This window comes from Rhamphochromis sp. 'chilingali' (genome assembly GCF_963969265.1).
Source record: "Rhamphochromis sp. 'chilingali' genome assembly, chromosome: 22".
Classification (NCBI taxonomy): Eukaryota; Metazoa; Chordata; class Actinopteri; order Cichliformes; family Cichlidae; genus Rhamphochromis; species Rhamphochromis sp. 'chilingali'.
The window spans coordinates 20177405-20192988 of record NC_137950.1 but is presented as its reverse complement, the minus strand read 5'-3'; the positions used below and the strand labels follow the sequence as shown (position 1 = coordinate 20192988).

Below are 15584 nucleotides of genomic sequence, written 5' to 3'. Positions count from 1 at the left end.
GTTAATCTGCTGGGGCTGAGTGTGAAGAAAATAGGATTAAAATATGAGCATTGAAGTAACTAAAGAGCGTTTTGAGGTTGAATAAGTTTTAGTCCAACAGCTGCACTATGACCTGCACTGCCAGACTTAACATAATGCCAGAGATCAGGACTGTAGCTTTCTTTAATTTAACTGTTTAATTAACATCATCTCAGTCAGAGAGAATTCGTCGTGTTTAGCCACACACAAATGAAACTGTGGCATAAAACACAAGGCTACAACTCCCTACAAAGGCTAAACATTGATCCGTTGACAAATAGTTAATTACTGCAGCATAATCTGTTGGTTTTGCAATGAAACAAAGGCTTTATCGTTGAAACTCCATTTGAACAAATGACCAGGAACTGAAAGCATTTTTAAAAATATATTTCCTAATTTAAAACTAGAAGCAGTTAAATGGGATAACTCCCATTTTCTAGACACTGGTCTTTTTCTACCTTTTTCTCATAAACAGCTCAGATGGAAATGCCCCCACCCCAGTGCACATACAGGCGCCAATATACTGTGTTTACATACAGCACCTACTTTAGGTATTGTACTTTCAGGCATGTGAAAAGAAAAGTTTTCACAGGACTCCTGTGAAAAACTAAGAACACCCAGTGAGCAAGAGCTTGTAGAACCACCGTTATAAACAATAATAGTAATAGTTTTCTGTGTGATTTTATGAATCTCTCATGTTATTGTGGAGGAATTTTATCCCACCCCTCTTCAAAACAATGCTTCAGCTCACTGAGGCCTGCAGACATTAATTTATTCACAGCTTTCTTGAGGTCCTAACACAGCATTTCACTTTGACTGGGCTATTGCAGCATCTTGATTCTTTTCTTTTTCGCTCCTTCTGTTGTAGATTTGCTCGTGTGCTTGGGATCATTGTCCTACTGCATGACCCAATTTCAGCCAAGCTTCAGCTGTCGGACAGATGGCCCCAAATTTGACTGTAGAATACTTTGTATTGCTTGGTAGACAGAGGAGTTCATGAACTGGTCAAGGACAGGATTTCATGAACTGTGCATTTTGGCAAATATCTTTCCTTCCTTGTCCAAAGGATATTGTTTTAGAAGTCTTATTATTTCTTTAGTGTGCAGGCTGCCGTGTTTGACTGTCAGCCCCTTGCTGCTACTTGCCTTCTTAATTCTTTTGTTTTCAAAAAAAATCTATGCATAGAGTCCTGTGAAAGCGATACATGTTTTTTTTTCCATAATGTAGAGAATTGCTTCTATTTTGACTTAATATTTTTTAAATTAATAATTGTATTTATTTAAAATGTATATTTTTGGTAATTAAAAATGAAAAATGTCATTTTGCATCAGTTTCTTTCATTATTATAACACTTTCCCGTTGATAGATCATTTATTCTTGTAAATAAATCTTAATTGCTATAAAGGCATTATTAAAAGATGCGCCTTACACCCCAATTCAAGATGTGTGGTCATATGGGGAAATGTTATAGGGACAGATGCGGGGTTGGAGGTTTTCCTGTCTGGGACAGCCCTCTTGAAAGAAATGGAACAAAGTTGTATTATCAAGAGACTGAGAGATGACTGGATTAAAGGATTTGAAAACCCTGCCGAGCAGCCATGTCTTTAAACCTCTTTACCTGTGAAAAAAAACCCCTCAGACTGTGACAATACATCTGTCATCCACAAAGTATGTCATACTCAGATAGCCTGCATATGATGATGTATGAATGTACATGTGTTAATAGCACAGAAAAAAAATCACAAAGCATGATGAAATCCAAGTTTTTATTAATGTTCTTTTTGGGGGGAAGTAGATTCATGCAGTCTTGCAGAGATTAGAAATTCTCTCCATAAGAAAAACTGTTTTAAAATTGTATTCAAACCCACTGATTACCTGGACGGAGACAAGCAGTGTAAGTGTTTAACAATTGTTTACACTCAGTGACTTCCCACTGCCATCTAGTGGTCGCTCACTGCTACTATTTAACTACAGTCTGTAAATGAAGTTTCTAACAAAAACGACGGTTTGAGGACATTTAAACCTAATCGAGAGGAGTTTTTATCGTCTTGTGTTTCATATCAGAATTTATTCAGTTTGTTTGTTTTTGGTGAAACTTGGTCAATTTACGTGGAGCAGAAAGCCTAGAGACGGATAAAAATGATAAGATAAGAATAACGTTTTAAATGTGTTCAGATATTTCCCCTTTTACTCGAAGAAAAAAGAAGAAGCAAATGCTCACTCAGGTATGGTAGATTTAGCGATTGTAGTTCGTCCACCTGCTACTTCTTTATGTCCTATAATTGCAGGTAGTTGTGTCATAACTGTCCATCCAATCATTGCTTGGAAAGTATGTCTAAGAATGAAAGTAAAAACGCGGTAACCTATCAGCTTCCAGGAAGCAATAGCCTAATCGTGTGAATGAAAATAACCCAAGTCCTTCTCTAATCCCTGCCTATCCTTTTTATCTCAGGATTCAGACCAGTCGGAGCAGAGTGGATCTGTGAGCGTGCAAAACACCACGATGCATCCCGCGTCCCGTTAGACCGAGTAGCGGCGCATGCTTTGTAACTGTAGTTTAGTTGCATAGTGTTCAGTAGCTTGCAAAATGAGTCGACATTTTCCTGCAGCTTTTTGTTTGGCTTTAGTTTTTCTTCCTCTGATGAGCAGTCCGTGTCCTGCCCAGTGCAGCTGCTTCTTTCACAAACTAAGCGACGGATCAAAAGCGAGGTAAGCTCTGTGAATTGAATTCAGAGCACAATTGTATTATTATGCTTTGCCATAAAAGTGAGAATATAGCTTTGCTATATTCAGTGACTCCGTGTGCTGGAATTAACTTGGATTTGTTCCTTAATCCCATTTGCGTATAACTCAAAAATAGTCTGCTACGTTTTTTCTTTAATAAACTGAACTTTTTAAACTTATTTTTTTTATTTAAAACTAACGTATAAAATATGCTTTCATCTTGAATTTAAAAGTATCTTTAATATTGTTACTGCTACATGTTCTGTAGAGGTAGTCATATTTTTTTATTGTTATTTTCTTGCAGGAGTGTTCTTTGCAATGATCCGGAAATCACTGTGGTTCCTCAAAATTTCCCAACTGACACGGCAAAGCTCCGCGTTGAGAAGACGGCAATCACACGGATTTCTAGCAGCACCTTCCACTACCTCAACAGTCTGGAGTTTCTCTGGATGTCTTTCAATTCCCTGAACTCCCTGACTCCTGACAGTTTCCGGGGTCTTTACAACCTTAATGAGCTCAGGCTGGATGGCAACTCCCTTACCTCCTTCCCCTGGGAGTCTCTGACAGACATGCCAAACCTGAGGCTCCTCGACTTACACAACAACAAGATCTCCAGCATGCCTGCAGAAGCCATCATGTATATACAGAACATAACCTACCTGGACTTGTCTAGCAACAGTCTCACAACCGTTCCTGGTGAAATTCTCACAATGTGGCTAAGTGTGAAGCCACCCCAGGACGCTGATTCTTCTAAACTAATACTTGGTGAGGATTGAATGTTAATGTATTAAGATTTCTTTGTAATCTGCCTTGTATGAGAGCTACTTCTTTAAAGCTCAGTTAGGGATTAGTCTAAATATACTGTGTGTGCAGTGTGTCAACTTGTTAGGCTAATTATGTTTATTTATACTCAATCCCAGGTAATGGTCTGGTCTTAAAATGACTCAGTGTTGGGTAAAACAACTTAATTTATTGTTTTCACTAATAAAGTCTTTCCATACATTCCTCTGCAGGTCTTCATGATAACCCGTGGCTGTGTGACTGTCGACTCTATGATCTGGTTCAGTTTCAGAAGTCCCCCTCGTCCTCCGTGGCTCTCATTGACACTCGACTAAGATGCGCTGATCCTGAGAGCCTATCAGGGGTTCTTTTCACTGAAGCAGAGCTGCAGAGGTGCCAAGGCCCTCGAGTGCATACGGCTGTGGCTCGTGTTCGGAGCTCACTGGGCAACAACGTGCTGCTGCGTTGCGGCACAGTTGGAGTCCCCATCCCAGAGCTGTTCTGGAGCCGTGCTGATGGCAAGAAAATGAACGGCACCAGTGAGTTTTGTTGCATTTGTTCCAGATGTGCTTAGATTTGATTTATTTCTGCACACGTGTCAATTACATTAAAGTTATTCTTTTTTTTATCAATCTGCTTATCTCTGTGGATCTCTACCTTTTTGTTTTTTCAGTTCAGCAAGAGATCTCAAAGGAAGGCATCATTTGGTCGATTCTGAGCGTGCCTGCTGTCTCTTACCGGGATTCTGGGAAATATGTTTGCAAGGCGACCAACTTTGTGGGCACGGCAGACGCTGTCATCTCCTTGGTGATCACAGATTCCTTTCGGTCAGAAGAAGCAGGAGGTGGCGGTGGTGGTACTTCTAAGAGATCAAGGGGGAAGAAAAATGGTGGCATTGGCAGAGCGGCATACCAGGAAAAGCTTATTGCCAGATATGTTCCTCCACCTACATCTACAGCTGCACAGCCCATCATTGAACCTCTTAATGGCAAGGGGGTGACTGGGAAGTATGAGATTGAGAGCTACAGCATCTCTGATGGTGTTTCTCAGGGACGAGGCAAAGGTTCGGATGCACAGAAGCCACTGGACGTGCAACAGGATGCTTTAAGTAACCTATCGGCCAATGCCTCATCGTTACAGCAAGCTCCTGAGAAAAGGATAGTGCGTTCTGTAAAGGTGATTGGTGACACTGACCATACTGTCTCTCTGAACTGGCGAGCCCCTACAGCCACAAATACCACCGAGTTTAGCGTCCTATATGCTATATTTGGTGAGAGAGACATGCGTCGAATCAATGTGGGCTCTGGAAGAAACAGAATCACAATTGACGGCCTTGTGCCAAAGACAAAGTACATTGCCTGTGTTTGCGTCAAAGGCCTGATCCCAAAAAAGGAGCAGTGTGTAATCTTCTCAACCGATGAAGCAGCCAGTGCCAGTGGCACTCAGAAGCTCATTAATGTGGTGGTGATAACGGTGGCATGCGTGATTGCTGTTCCTCTTACACTGATTGTGTGCTGTGGGGCAATAAAGAAACGTTGCCAAAAGCTGCTGGGGAAGCAATCCAAAGAAATACAGGACTCGTATGTCACGTTTGAGACCCTCGGCCCTGGGACCAAAGCTAAGGGGATGGAAGGCGAGTATCTAACGAGGCTAAATCCTGACGAATCCAACAGGCTGCTCTCAGCGAGATCTAGTGTTGACTCAGAAGCCACAGCCAGGACTGAAGGGCTACCTAATGAGTACTTCTGTTAAAACCAAACATATGCCTCAGTTCCCAAAGGATGCACTTTGCACCGCCGTGCTCCACTGTTAGAAAGATTCAAATGATCCTCTTTTTAAAGGGGTATCCAGAGGACACTTGTAGCTCTTTTAGGACTGGATCTATTCAAATAAATTACAGCCTTGTGGGAGTAAAAGCTACCATTCATTTGGTGGGAAACAACAAAAAGGGAAAATATACACAGTAACGCAGTTGTAAATTTACAAGTGGTGTAGAAATAACTTTTTTTAATTCATCGTGCACTTTTAAGAATAAGAGAAAACTCTCTCGATGCCCTAAACTCTCTTAAACCCAATACATTCACTTTTCTTTGTTTTTTCCTAAGATGTAACTTATGCTTTGTGTGAAAATCTTTATTCTACACGTATTTAGGGAAACAATAGTTTATTTAGCCTGTTTTATATGTCAGTATGATGTGAATGTGCCAGGTTTACTGTTGGGTGAAAAACCTGAAATACAGTACATTTTGTAATGTGTAAATATTTGTAACCTAAAATATATGTGTATGTATGAATGTACTGTATAAAAATAAATATTTTCATATTGATTTATGCTTACTTTTTTCCTACATCTTTACTTTCCTTAAAAACACCCACACGTATCCCCTGTATCTATAAACTGCTACAAAACATGCTTAAACTAAGTAAATACAATCAATTAATACAGCTGTAGGCAAATCCGAGGCAGTTTTTGTAGCATTAATATATGAATCACTACAGTTGATACATATAATGGCATAAATTTGGACTAATATTCATATTTTCCATTGGATCAGTCTTTATCATTTTGATTATGGGTGCTCCAGCATCTAAATTACCTACTAGTACAGTCTCTGTATGATTAACTCAGCATTCAAGCAAACTGTAGCAATAAACGACGATTATGATATGCCTTATGTAAAAGACATTTCCTGAAATGCTGAACATGTGGCTAATCTGTTTATCTGTTAAATTATAATGCGCATGTATAAAAAGCGTGGGTATTAAAGGATGTGAAACTGCAGAGCTATAGTGTAGATGTTTGTTTTCGCACTCGCTTTGGTATATGCTGATTTGGCCTTTATCAACCTGAGAGACAAACAGTGTTTAGATTATTGAGGTCAGTCCTCTCCAGACATCTGTCTCTGTCTCTGTGCAGCCCTCCCTCTCAGTGTTGCTAAGCCTGACGGGCTCCGGCCCACTTAACACAGATGGGCCTCCTGTCATGTCAATGCTGCTGCTTTAGTGGGGAACAAATAAATTAAATTAATCTGATGCGAAGCATTTTGGGGTCATATCTGAGACAAGAACTACTATCAAGCCGAACTCATAGCTCTCGACTGAAAAACACTTGTGAATGTTAACTCTTTATGTCCTTTTGAAAAGATCTAACATTGTGTTTAGAAAAAGTGGACCATTGCTATAAATACACCTGTGTCTCACATGTCATTTGGCCTCTTAAGGGTTACGTCAAGGGAGATTAAGGTAATGGGCTTTCTTTCACGCAGCCCATGAGCATGTCCTGCCCTGACAGGCCTATTTCATATGCGTGTCTAGGATCATGGACGCCTTTTATGTCACATTGCATATCACTTTGGTATTCCAGTTCATCTCTTTTGGATCGTCAACTTGTTTGTTCGGTTGCTCGTGCACAGATGATATCTTAGGAAGGTAAGTGGCCACTAAAAATATGCTACATTGTAAAGCTCGGTTGTATATTTGCTATGAGTCTGTCCTCTTTTGAATAAGTTACGTGCTACAATAAACATTACTTATAGCATGACTAGTGTGAAATGCCCAAATAAACACTATCCAAAATTTGCGTTTAAGCTAAGTGTACTACACCATTATCTTTGTATAGCACAAATTTTCTTGTCTGTCATTTTAGGTCTTTACTATGTATGGAAACCTCCATGGGAGAAATCCCAGTGGACATCCCACATGATTTCATTAAAATCCGAATTGAAAAATCCCATCTGACTGAGTTACCTCAAGGATCCTTCTCAAAAGTGCCTGCCTTGGAGTTCCTCTGGCTAAATTTTAATGAGATCGCTCTGATGAACATGAAAAGCCTAGAGAGGCTCGCTAACTTGACTGAACTAAGGCTACAAGGGAACAAGCTGACTTCAGTACCATGGACAGCATTTCAGGATACACCAAAACTCAAGATTTTGGACCTAAAACACAATCACCTGGATGTGCTACCCGAACATGCTCTGAGATATTTACCTGCACTGACCTACTTAGATTTATCCTTCAATCAGCTTAGTGTCATAGCAAAAGAAGTCTTCATTAATTGGCCCCTTTTTCAAATAGCTGAGAAAGCCTGGGCAAAAGAAGGGATGGTGTCAAATATGGTTTTGGGGCTGCATGATAATCCCTGGTTGTGTGACTGCCGCCTCAAAGGCTTTGTGGAGTTCACCAGGGCAGTCAGCCCTCCCATCATCCTGATGAACTCTTATCTGATGTGTTCAGGTCCAGCTCTCAAAGCTCACAAGTTTTTCCACGAGATTCAGTTAAAATCATGCATGAGGCCAGTGACCTCTGCCCCAGAAACCAACATCACTTTACCTCTGGGAGCAAATGCAACCCTAACATGCTTAGTGAAGGGCAGGCCAGAGCCGACCATTCAGTGGATGTACAGTCTGAAGATTATAAGAGGATTTGTTGGTAAGATTTTTTTTTAATCACTACCATCCATTAAATTGTTGTGAACCTGCTGTTGGAGCACTTAGCGAAGTATATATAGTGAACTCCCAGGCTGCAGTGTTTTGAAAGAGACAATACTTACTGCATAATATCAGAATACCTGAGCATGTCATTACCAGATGAAAAAAATCCTGTGATTTGCTCTGATGCTGTTTTCACCTTGCAGCATCACAGACAAACATCGATGAGGAGACCTTCTCTTCCCAGCTCCTGATCCCCTCTCTTCATCTGGCAGACCGAGGACTCTACACCTGCACGGCCAACAATTTCATTGGCAACTCCTCTGTCAACATTACAGTTAACATCGCCTCTTCTGATTCCTCCCTTCCTCTCCTCCCGCCTGTCCCTATGCTGTCATCTGAGGAGAATGCCTACATTGAAATACACATAGCCAAACAGACAGTTTATGGAATTACCTTAGAGTGGCACGCAGCAACTGAAAATCCTGCAGAAACTTGGTTCACCATCCACTTTGGCAAATATGATTCACCAAAGAAGGAAATGATCTACATTGGCCCGGGCATCAACAGTTACTCGGTCAGTAATCTGCTTCCTGTCACCAAATACGAGGTGTGTGTGACCCTGAAGAACCACCCACCAAGGGAAGGTCAGTGCATTGTGTTTGTAACAGGAAGTGACATTAGTGAGATGGAGCAGAAAGAAAGGTTAATCCACATTATAGTTATTGTGTGCGCAATGGTGCTGGCTGTGCCGGTTGGCATGTATGCCTGCACCACAGAGGCCAGGTTCAGCTGTGTGGACCGGTTTGTGGATCTGTGGAGGATGCACAGAATGCATGATGAAAACCTGCAGGAGGGGGCGAGGCAGGGCACTTTTGACAGCCTGCAGGCAACCAGCGATGAAGCTTTGTGCAAAAGTTCGATGGAAAAGCCAACAAAGAGACGGAGGTCTGAGGATAAGTCCAAAGGAGGAAGTGCAGCTTACCTGTACTAGCATCAAAGTCAAGAACTGCATTCATAATACATTTCTACATGAAGTTTATTTGTAGTTTAAGTTTGTGCCTCTAAATGTATGTGTTACAGTTGAATTACAAAGCTAAGTATACTATTTTCTAAAATACATGCACCATTATTTTTCTGGTTCACACTTTGAAGACTCTTGTGACCATGTAAGTAAAAACATTAAAATAAAACTTTAAAAAAAAAAATTGAATTGTACATATATTATGTGGTAAAGTAACACATTTGTTCATGGGGTAAACATGTTTTCCCTTTCAGTGTTGGACTTTTGTTATAATTCCTCTTTTTGACTTTGCTGCTTATATAAACTCAGACGCACACATCCACTTTGAATGTATGTATATTGCAAGCTGTCACCTGAAAATGGAGATGCCTTTCTTCCTTGTTAAATGGAGGGTTTATTTTCTATTTTAGTGTCACTTTGTGAAATAAAAAAATTAATCGTGTGTAATTAAGTTATCATGCAGTACTGCAATATGATGTTGTGGATTGTACGTGTGTTTCTGGCCTGCTTTGATTTACTTTGTCTTGAAAATGTTTTTAATCTTTTTGTGTTTTCTCTTAAGGACTGCAGATTTATTATGACTGAATGAAATGCGTTTGATGTGGATTAAAAAGAAGTCAAAGACAAATGCTGAGACATACTCAGATTTTTTTATCACAATCACTCAGAGGATTTGTTACGTAAGCTGTATTTTCCCATGAATTTATACATACACTGCTAAGCAGATTAAAGTGATTTTCTATCTGAATCCTAGTCAGCAGAACATGATATTTCCATTTAATGCCTCTGAGCTGATTGTGTCCACACGGTGACTGTATTTTCACATGATTTTTACATGTGCATCAGTTACTGCATGTTATAATAATTTTATGTTTTAATAGATAAATAAAACAATTGAAAAAGGCTATTATTTAGATAATATATTAATATATAGTACTTTTTCCAGACATAGTTGTTTCAAGAAGTTAATCACCGAAAGGTGATTAATTGATTAATAAATTGATTTAATATAATATGTACAGCCCAGTTAAAAAGAAAGTGATGTTATATGAAAAGTAGGGACAGTAGTAGTAAAAGACTGGAAAAGTTATGTAATGCTGACTTTTCTTTTTCTTCTTCTTTTTTGTTACCTGTTTCTTTCAGTATAGCAAATTATTCCAAATAAATGTATTTCTAAATAAAAAAAAACAAGGTTAATTCAGCTTTGATCAATTTTAGTGAAGGTTTTGCTTATTTTAGAAGAACAATGGGAACCCTAATGTACGTTCATTATAGCAGCTAGTACTTGTCCAAGCTATAGAAACTTTGTGATTTGTATTTTTTTGGTGGTTGTTAGGTGTCAAAATAACATTATAATATTGGATCTTCATAAGTACCTGCAGGAGCCTAAGATGCCAACTCTTGATCCTGTTGTAGGAGTTGGCTAAAAAAAACAAAGAAAAAGACTGATTTTGTGTATTATGGAAAGATACAATACAATACAATACAATACAACTTTATTTGTATAGCACGTTTAAAAAACCAGCGGTACACCAAAGTGCTTTACAATAAAAACAGGTAAATTAAGACATGATTAAATAAAAGACTATTTACAAAGTACCACATATGTCATCAGGTTGAGGGCACTAATTATACAGCAATAAAAGGGAATATAAGAACAAAGTTACTAAGAACAGATAAAGCTAAAAGGTAAAGTACATAAATAAAAATTAAACCAAATATAAAATAAGTACACTAACTAGATGGAAAAGCTATGTTGAATAAGTGAGTTTTTAAACGGGATTTAAAAGATAAAATGGAGTCTGACGCACAGATAGCGATGAAGGTTATTCCACAGATTAGGTGCAACCAGGGCAAAAGCACGGTCACCCCTAGATTTAAGTCTAGATCTAAGCTGAGTCAAGAGTAATTGGGCTGAAGACCTGAGGGCTCGCCCAGGGACATATAGACTAAGAAGATCGACAAGATAACGAGGGGCTAAATTATTTATAATTTTAAAGGTGAGCAACAATATTTTAAATTCAATGCAATATCTTATGGGTAGCCAATGCAAATCAATAACAACAGGGGTGATGCTTTCTAGTGCCAGTCAGGAGGCGAGCCGCCGCATTTTGGACAAGCTGGAGTCTGTGAAGGAGAGCGGAGTGAAGACCAAAGGAGAGAGAATTACAGTAATCCAATCTAGAAGTCACAAAAGCATGAATGAGCCTTTCAAGATCTTTATGAGGAACATAGTGCTTAGCCTTAGCAATAAGGCGCAGTTGGTAAAAGCTAGATTTGATTACTGAGGACACTTGTTTGTTAAATTTGAAAGAGCTATCCAGCAGGACACCTAGGTCACTAACTGAGTCAGAGAAAGAAGTGGCAAAGGAACCAAAGGTATCAGCTAATAGGCCCCAAGGGATATGGTTGCCAAACACCACAATTTCCGTTTTCTTATCATTCAGGATAAGGGAATTGCCTGAAAGCCATTCTCTGACTTCTCTCATGCACTCGAGAAAGATTAAGCCTAGGGGGAGCATATATAATGAGAATAACACTGGGCCAAGTACAGAGCCTTGGGGCACACCACAGCATAAGGATGCAGTTGAGGAAGAATAAGTACCCAAGGTAACGGAGAAAGACCTGTTCAAAAGGTATGATTTGAACCAGTTAAGGGCTTCACACCGAATGCCCACAGTGCGTTCTAACCTCGTTAATAAGATATTATGGTCAACCATATCAAAAGCTGAGGACAAATCCAATAAGACTAATACAACAGAATGCCCTGAATCAGTAATTAAGAGAAGATCATTAAGGACTCTCAGCAAAGCTGTTTCGGTGCTGTGGCGTGGTTTAAAACCAGACTGAAATTTATCACAGATGTCATGCGCATCCAGGTAAGCCTGGAGTTGCGAGAGAACTATCTTCTCTAGGATTTTGGAGAGGAATGGAAGTTTGGATATCGGCCTATAATTAACAAAATCACAATGGTCAAGACACCTTTTTTTGAGAGCAGGTTGCACTATAGCATGTTTAAAAACAGAGGGAACATAGCCAGAAGACAATGATGAGTTCATTAAAAATAGAATACTGGGCCCAATTACATCAAAGCCGTCCTTCACAATGCGAGACGGAAGAGGTTCATATGCAGAACTAGTAATTTTCAGTTGCTTGACAATTTGCTTAAGTGTACAGAGTGACACTGGCTCAAACTGATGAAAAGTAGAAGCACATTCTCCAGTGAAAGCAAGGCTCACCACTGGGGGGAGTGAGGATTTGAGAGATAGAATTTTATCAGTAAAGTATTTTAGAAATTGTTCACATTCCAGACATTCTGGAAAGATTGAGAAAAAACCAAGCCAAGAAAGTCTTGAAAAGGACTTGTACTAGTTGGCTAGAGGCAGAAATCGAGCTGGAAAGGATGTGCAGTAGATTAAGTGAATAAGGTTAGAGATGCAAATATACTAGTGAGTGAAGACATGGTTTTTAGAACATACATGAGGGTAGCAAGACTGTGAGGAAAGGTGCTATTGGAGTAACAGATGGAGGTAGGATTACATCAGGGATCATCCCTGAGCACCTTGTTTGCAGTGGTGATGGACAGGTTGACCGATGAGATCAGGCAGGAGTTTCTGTGGACTGTGATGTTCACAGATGAGACTATGATCTGTAGTGAGAGTAGGGAGCAGGTGCAAGAAAGCCTGGAGAAGTACAGGGTGGGCCATTTATATGGATACACCGTAATAACATGGGAATGTTTGGTGATATTAAAGTCCTGTTTGTGGCACATTAGTATATGTGAGGGGGCAAACTCCTCAAGATGGGTGGTGACCATGGTGGCCATTTAGAAGTCGGCCATCTTGGATACAACTTTTGTTTTTTCAATAGGAAGAGGGCCATGTGACACATCAAACTTATTGGTAATGTCACAAGAAAAACAATGGTGTGCTTGGTTTCAACGTAACTTTATTCTTTCATGAGTTATTTACAAGTTTCTCTTTGTTCACAGCCATTGACATGTCGAAGAGGTTAACACGTGAGGAGCGGATCAAAATTGTGTTGATATCTGGTGAATGCAATAACCGGGTCATTGCAGCAGATTTCAATGCAAGACACCTGACGAGACCACCACAGTTAGCAAACTGCTTGCTAAGTTTCGTGAAACTGGTTCAGTGTTGGATTTGCCAAAATGTGGACGCAAGAAAACTGTCACTAATGAAGAAACATCAGTGGCTGTCCTAGCTTCATTCAGCAAGAACCCACAGCGTAGCACTCGCTGCACGTCACTGGAGAGTGGTTTGGTGTGGTATATAGGGTACAACAATAGTGGGTCCATTCTTCATCAATGGAAACCTCAAGGCCACTGGATATTTGAAATTGCTACATGATGATGTGTTTCCCTCTTTATGCACTGAAGCTGGCACGTTCCCTGAGTTTTTCCAGCAAGATGGTGCACCACCACATTATGGGTGCCAGGTCCGAGCATTCCTAGATGAACAGTTTCCTGGAAAGTGGATTGTTCGTCGTGGGCCAGTTGGATGGCCCCCAAGGTCTCCTGATCTGACCCCCTTAGACTTTTATCTTTGGGGTCATCTGAAGGCGATTGTCTATGGTGTGAAGATACGAGATGTGCAGCACCTGAAACTACGGATACTGGATGCCTGTGCTGGCATTTCTCCTGTGGTGTTGCTATCAGTGGGAGAAGAGGGTTGCATTGACAATCCAACACAATGGGCAGCACATTGAACACATTTTATAAGTGGTCAGAAACTTGTAAATAACTCATGAAAGAATAAAGTTACGTTGAAACCTGGTAGGCTGGTAGAAAGGTAAAGACGCAAGGAATCGAGATAGTGAAGTTGGATGAGTTTAAATACCTGGGATCGGCTATTCAAAGCAATGGACAGTGCACACGAGAGATAAAGAAGACAGTGTAGGCACCATGAAGCCGGTGGAGATGAGTGTCAGGGGTGAATTGTGATAGCAGCAAGAATGAAAGGGAATGTTTACAAGAGGGGTGTGAGACCTGCTATGATGTTTGGTTTGGAGACAGTGACCCTGACAAGAAGACAGGTGGTGAGGCTGAAGATGCTTAGACTTTAGTTGAGAGTGACTAGAACGGACAAGATTAGAAACAAGTCCATCAGAGGGACAGCTCAGGTTGAGCAGTTTGGAGACAAAGTTAGAGAGGCAAGGCTGAGATGATTTGGACATGTGCAGAGGAGGGATACTGGAGATATTGAGCAAAGGTTAGACAGAAGGAACAGAAGAAGACCATAGAGTGGAGGAGAACATACTCATGATTGGCATGTCAGAGAGTGCTAGGGATAGGATGGAGGTAGACAACCTACCATCATAACCCCAATAAGCTCAACAATTAACCCTTGTGTGGTGTTCATATTTTTGTTACTCAGCCAGTGTTCATGGGTCTGGTGGACCCGCTAGAGTTTTGGCTTTCCAAATTAACACTATCAAACAATTTTATGTTAAATTACTCAACAGATGTTTACTTCATCCCAATTACAAGCCATATGAACAGTAAACATGGTTAATTTTTTCCCTTTACCTTTGTTAGATCACATTTATGAATTAATGTGCTTCTCGTTTTTTTTTTTTTTTTTTTTTTTTATAAAATGTTATAAAAACATAAATCAGTTATAATCAAGTGGAGTGAGTGGAAAGACAACACATTTACACGTGAAGCAATATGTTTCACAACTAAATGGGATCAGCTGCTCATCAATGGTGACATTAGGCCCAGGGTTGTAAAACAGGGGTAGGTGGTGCACACACTTATCCCACACTGTCCTGATGGCAGCTAGCTTGTCTCTCTGCCGTCGAGCTGGTCTGTCGTCTCGGCTATCAAAACGGATAATCCTGGAAATTTTGTGGAAGTTTTCCAGAGACATTGATGCACGGAAAGGTTCTTGCCGGTTTCTGCAGGATTCTGTGGATTCCCCTTTGGACCTGAAAACTCCTGCAAGGATAAGAACCCCAAAGTAGGCCTGCAGATCAATTTGGTCCATCTCCTTCCACCTCTCTCCAAAAACACACCTTCCTTCTAGATTACTGCAATCCAGAATAATTTTCTGGATGTAATCTGGGATGAAAAGCTCAAATGAAGACTTGATGTCCTGCACATGAGTAACTGTCAGCCGTGTTGGCCCTGGCTTATCACAGTAACAGCTCTGCAGGGTGGCTCATTTCTTGGGCAAGAAGACCATTCAATTTCACCAGTTATTGACATCCATATTTCTTCACTTGCTGTCTGGTGGGCTTGTTCTGGTCCTGGAGCTGGCTGCAGATGGGGTGCTCGTCTTTGTTTTGTTACTAAATGGTGCTCAACCTCATCCTCTTCTTCAAAGTCACTGTCAGACTCTAAATTTTCAGAAATGGGAAATATTCTGAAACCTCTTTGTCAACATCATCATCCGAAGCCACTCTCTCTTCCAAAATCAATTGGATGGCCCTCGCAGCAGATAATCTTTTGCCATCTTGATCAGTTGTGATAAAGAACCACACTGGCAAAGTCTTATTTATAGTATTATGCCCCTAATTTGCAGGTGGGACAGGGGATGAGAAAATTTGGATCCCTCAAGAAAGAGGGTAAAATGTGTGGAAATGTAAGA

The 15584-nt window shown here is 40.3% G+C and overlaps 2 protein-coding genes across 2 annotated transcripts; both read left to right on the top strand.

Annotated features, from left to right (window-relative positions):
• Nucleotides 1-1336: 1336 nt before the first annotated feature.
• On the top strand, nucleotides 1337-5791 carry lrit1b (leucine-rich repeat, immunoglobulin-like and transmembrane domains 1b). Its single transcript, XM_080873008.1, has 4 exons — nucleotides 1337-2727; nucleotides 3047-3507; nucleotides 3756-4061; nucleotides 4196-5791. The coding sequence occupies exons 1-4, from the start codon at nucleotides 2606-2608 to the stop codon at nucleotides 5272-5274; spliced, it is 1968 nt and encodes a 655-aa protein (XP_080729134.1). The 5' UTR covers nucleotides 1337-2605; the 3' UTR covers nucleotides 5275-5791.
• A 1048-nt stretch (nucleotides 5792-6839) lies between these two features.
• LOC308390695 (leucine-rich repeat, immunoglobulin-like domain and transmembrane domain-containing protein 2) lies at nucleotides 6840-9312 on the top strand. The gene is made up of 3 exons (XM_080872936.1): nucleotides 6840-6951; nucleotides 7169-7950; nucleotides 8156-9312. Exons 1-3 carry the CDS (start codon nucleotides 6842-6844, stop codon nucleotides 8941-8943), a joined length of 1680 nt encoding a protein of 559 aa, XP_080729062.1. The 5' UTR covers nucleotides 6840-6841; the 3' UTR covers nucleotides 8944-9312.
• Nucleotides 9313-15584: the final 6272 nt, after the last annotated feature.

Excerpts from the sequence above, each read along its gene's own strand:
- lrit1b (XM_080873008.1), top strand. The coding sequence starts at position 2,606 with ATGAGTCGACATTTTCCTGCAGCTTTTTGTTTGGCTTTAGTTTTTCTT. Across the intron at positions 2,728-3,046 it reads AGCGACGGATCAAAAGCGAG|GAGTGTTCTTTGCAATGATC; the intron begins GTAAGCTCTGTG and ends ATTTTCTTGCAG. Across the intron at positions 3,508-3,755 it reads TTCTTCTAAACTAATACTTG|GTCTTCATGATAACCCGTGG; the intron begins GTGAGGATTGAA and ends ATTCCTCTGCAG.
- LOC308390695 (XM_080872936.1), top strand. The coding sequence starts at position 6,842 with ATGGACGCCTTTTATGTCACATTGCATATCACTTTGGTATTCCAGTTC. Across the intron at positions 6,952-7,168 it reads ACAGATGATATCTTAGGAAG|GTCTTTACTATGTATGGAAA; the intron begins GTAAGTGGCCAC and ends CTGTCATTTTAG. Across the intron at positions 7,951-8,155 it reads GATTATAAGAGGATTTGTTG|CATCACAGACAAACATCGAT; the intron begins GTAAGATTTTTT and ends TTCACCTTGCAG.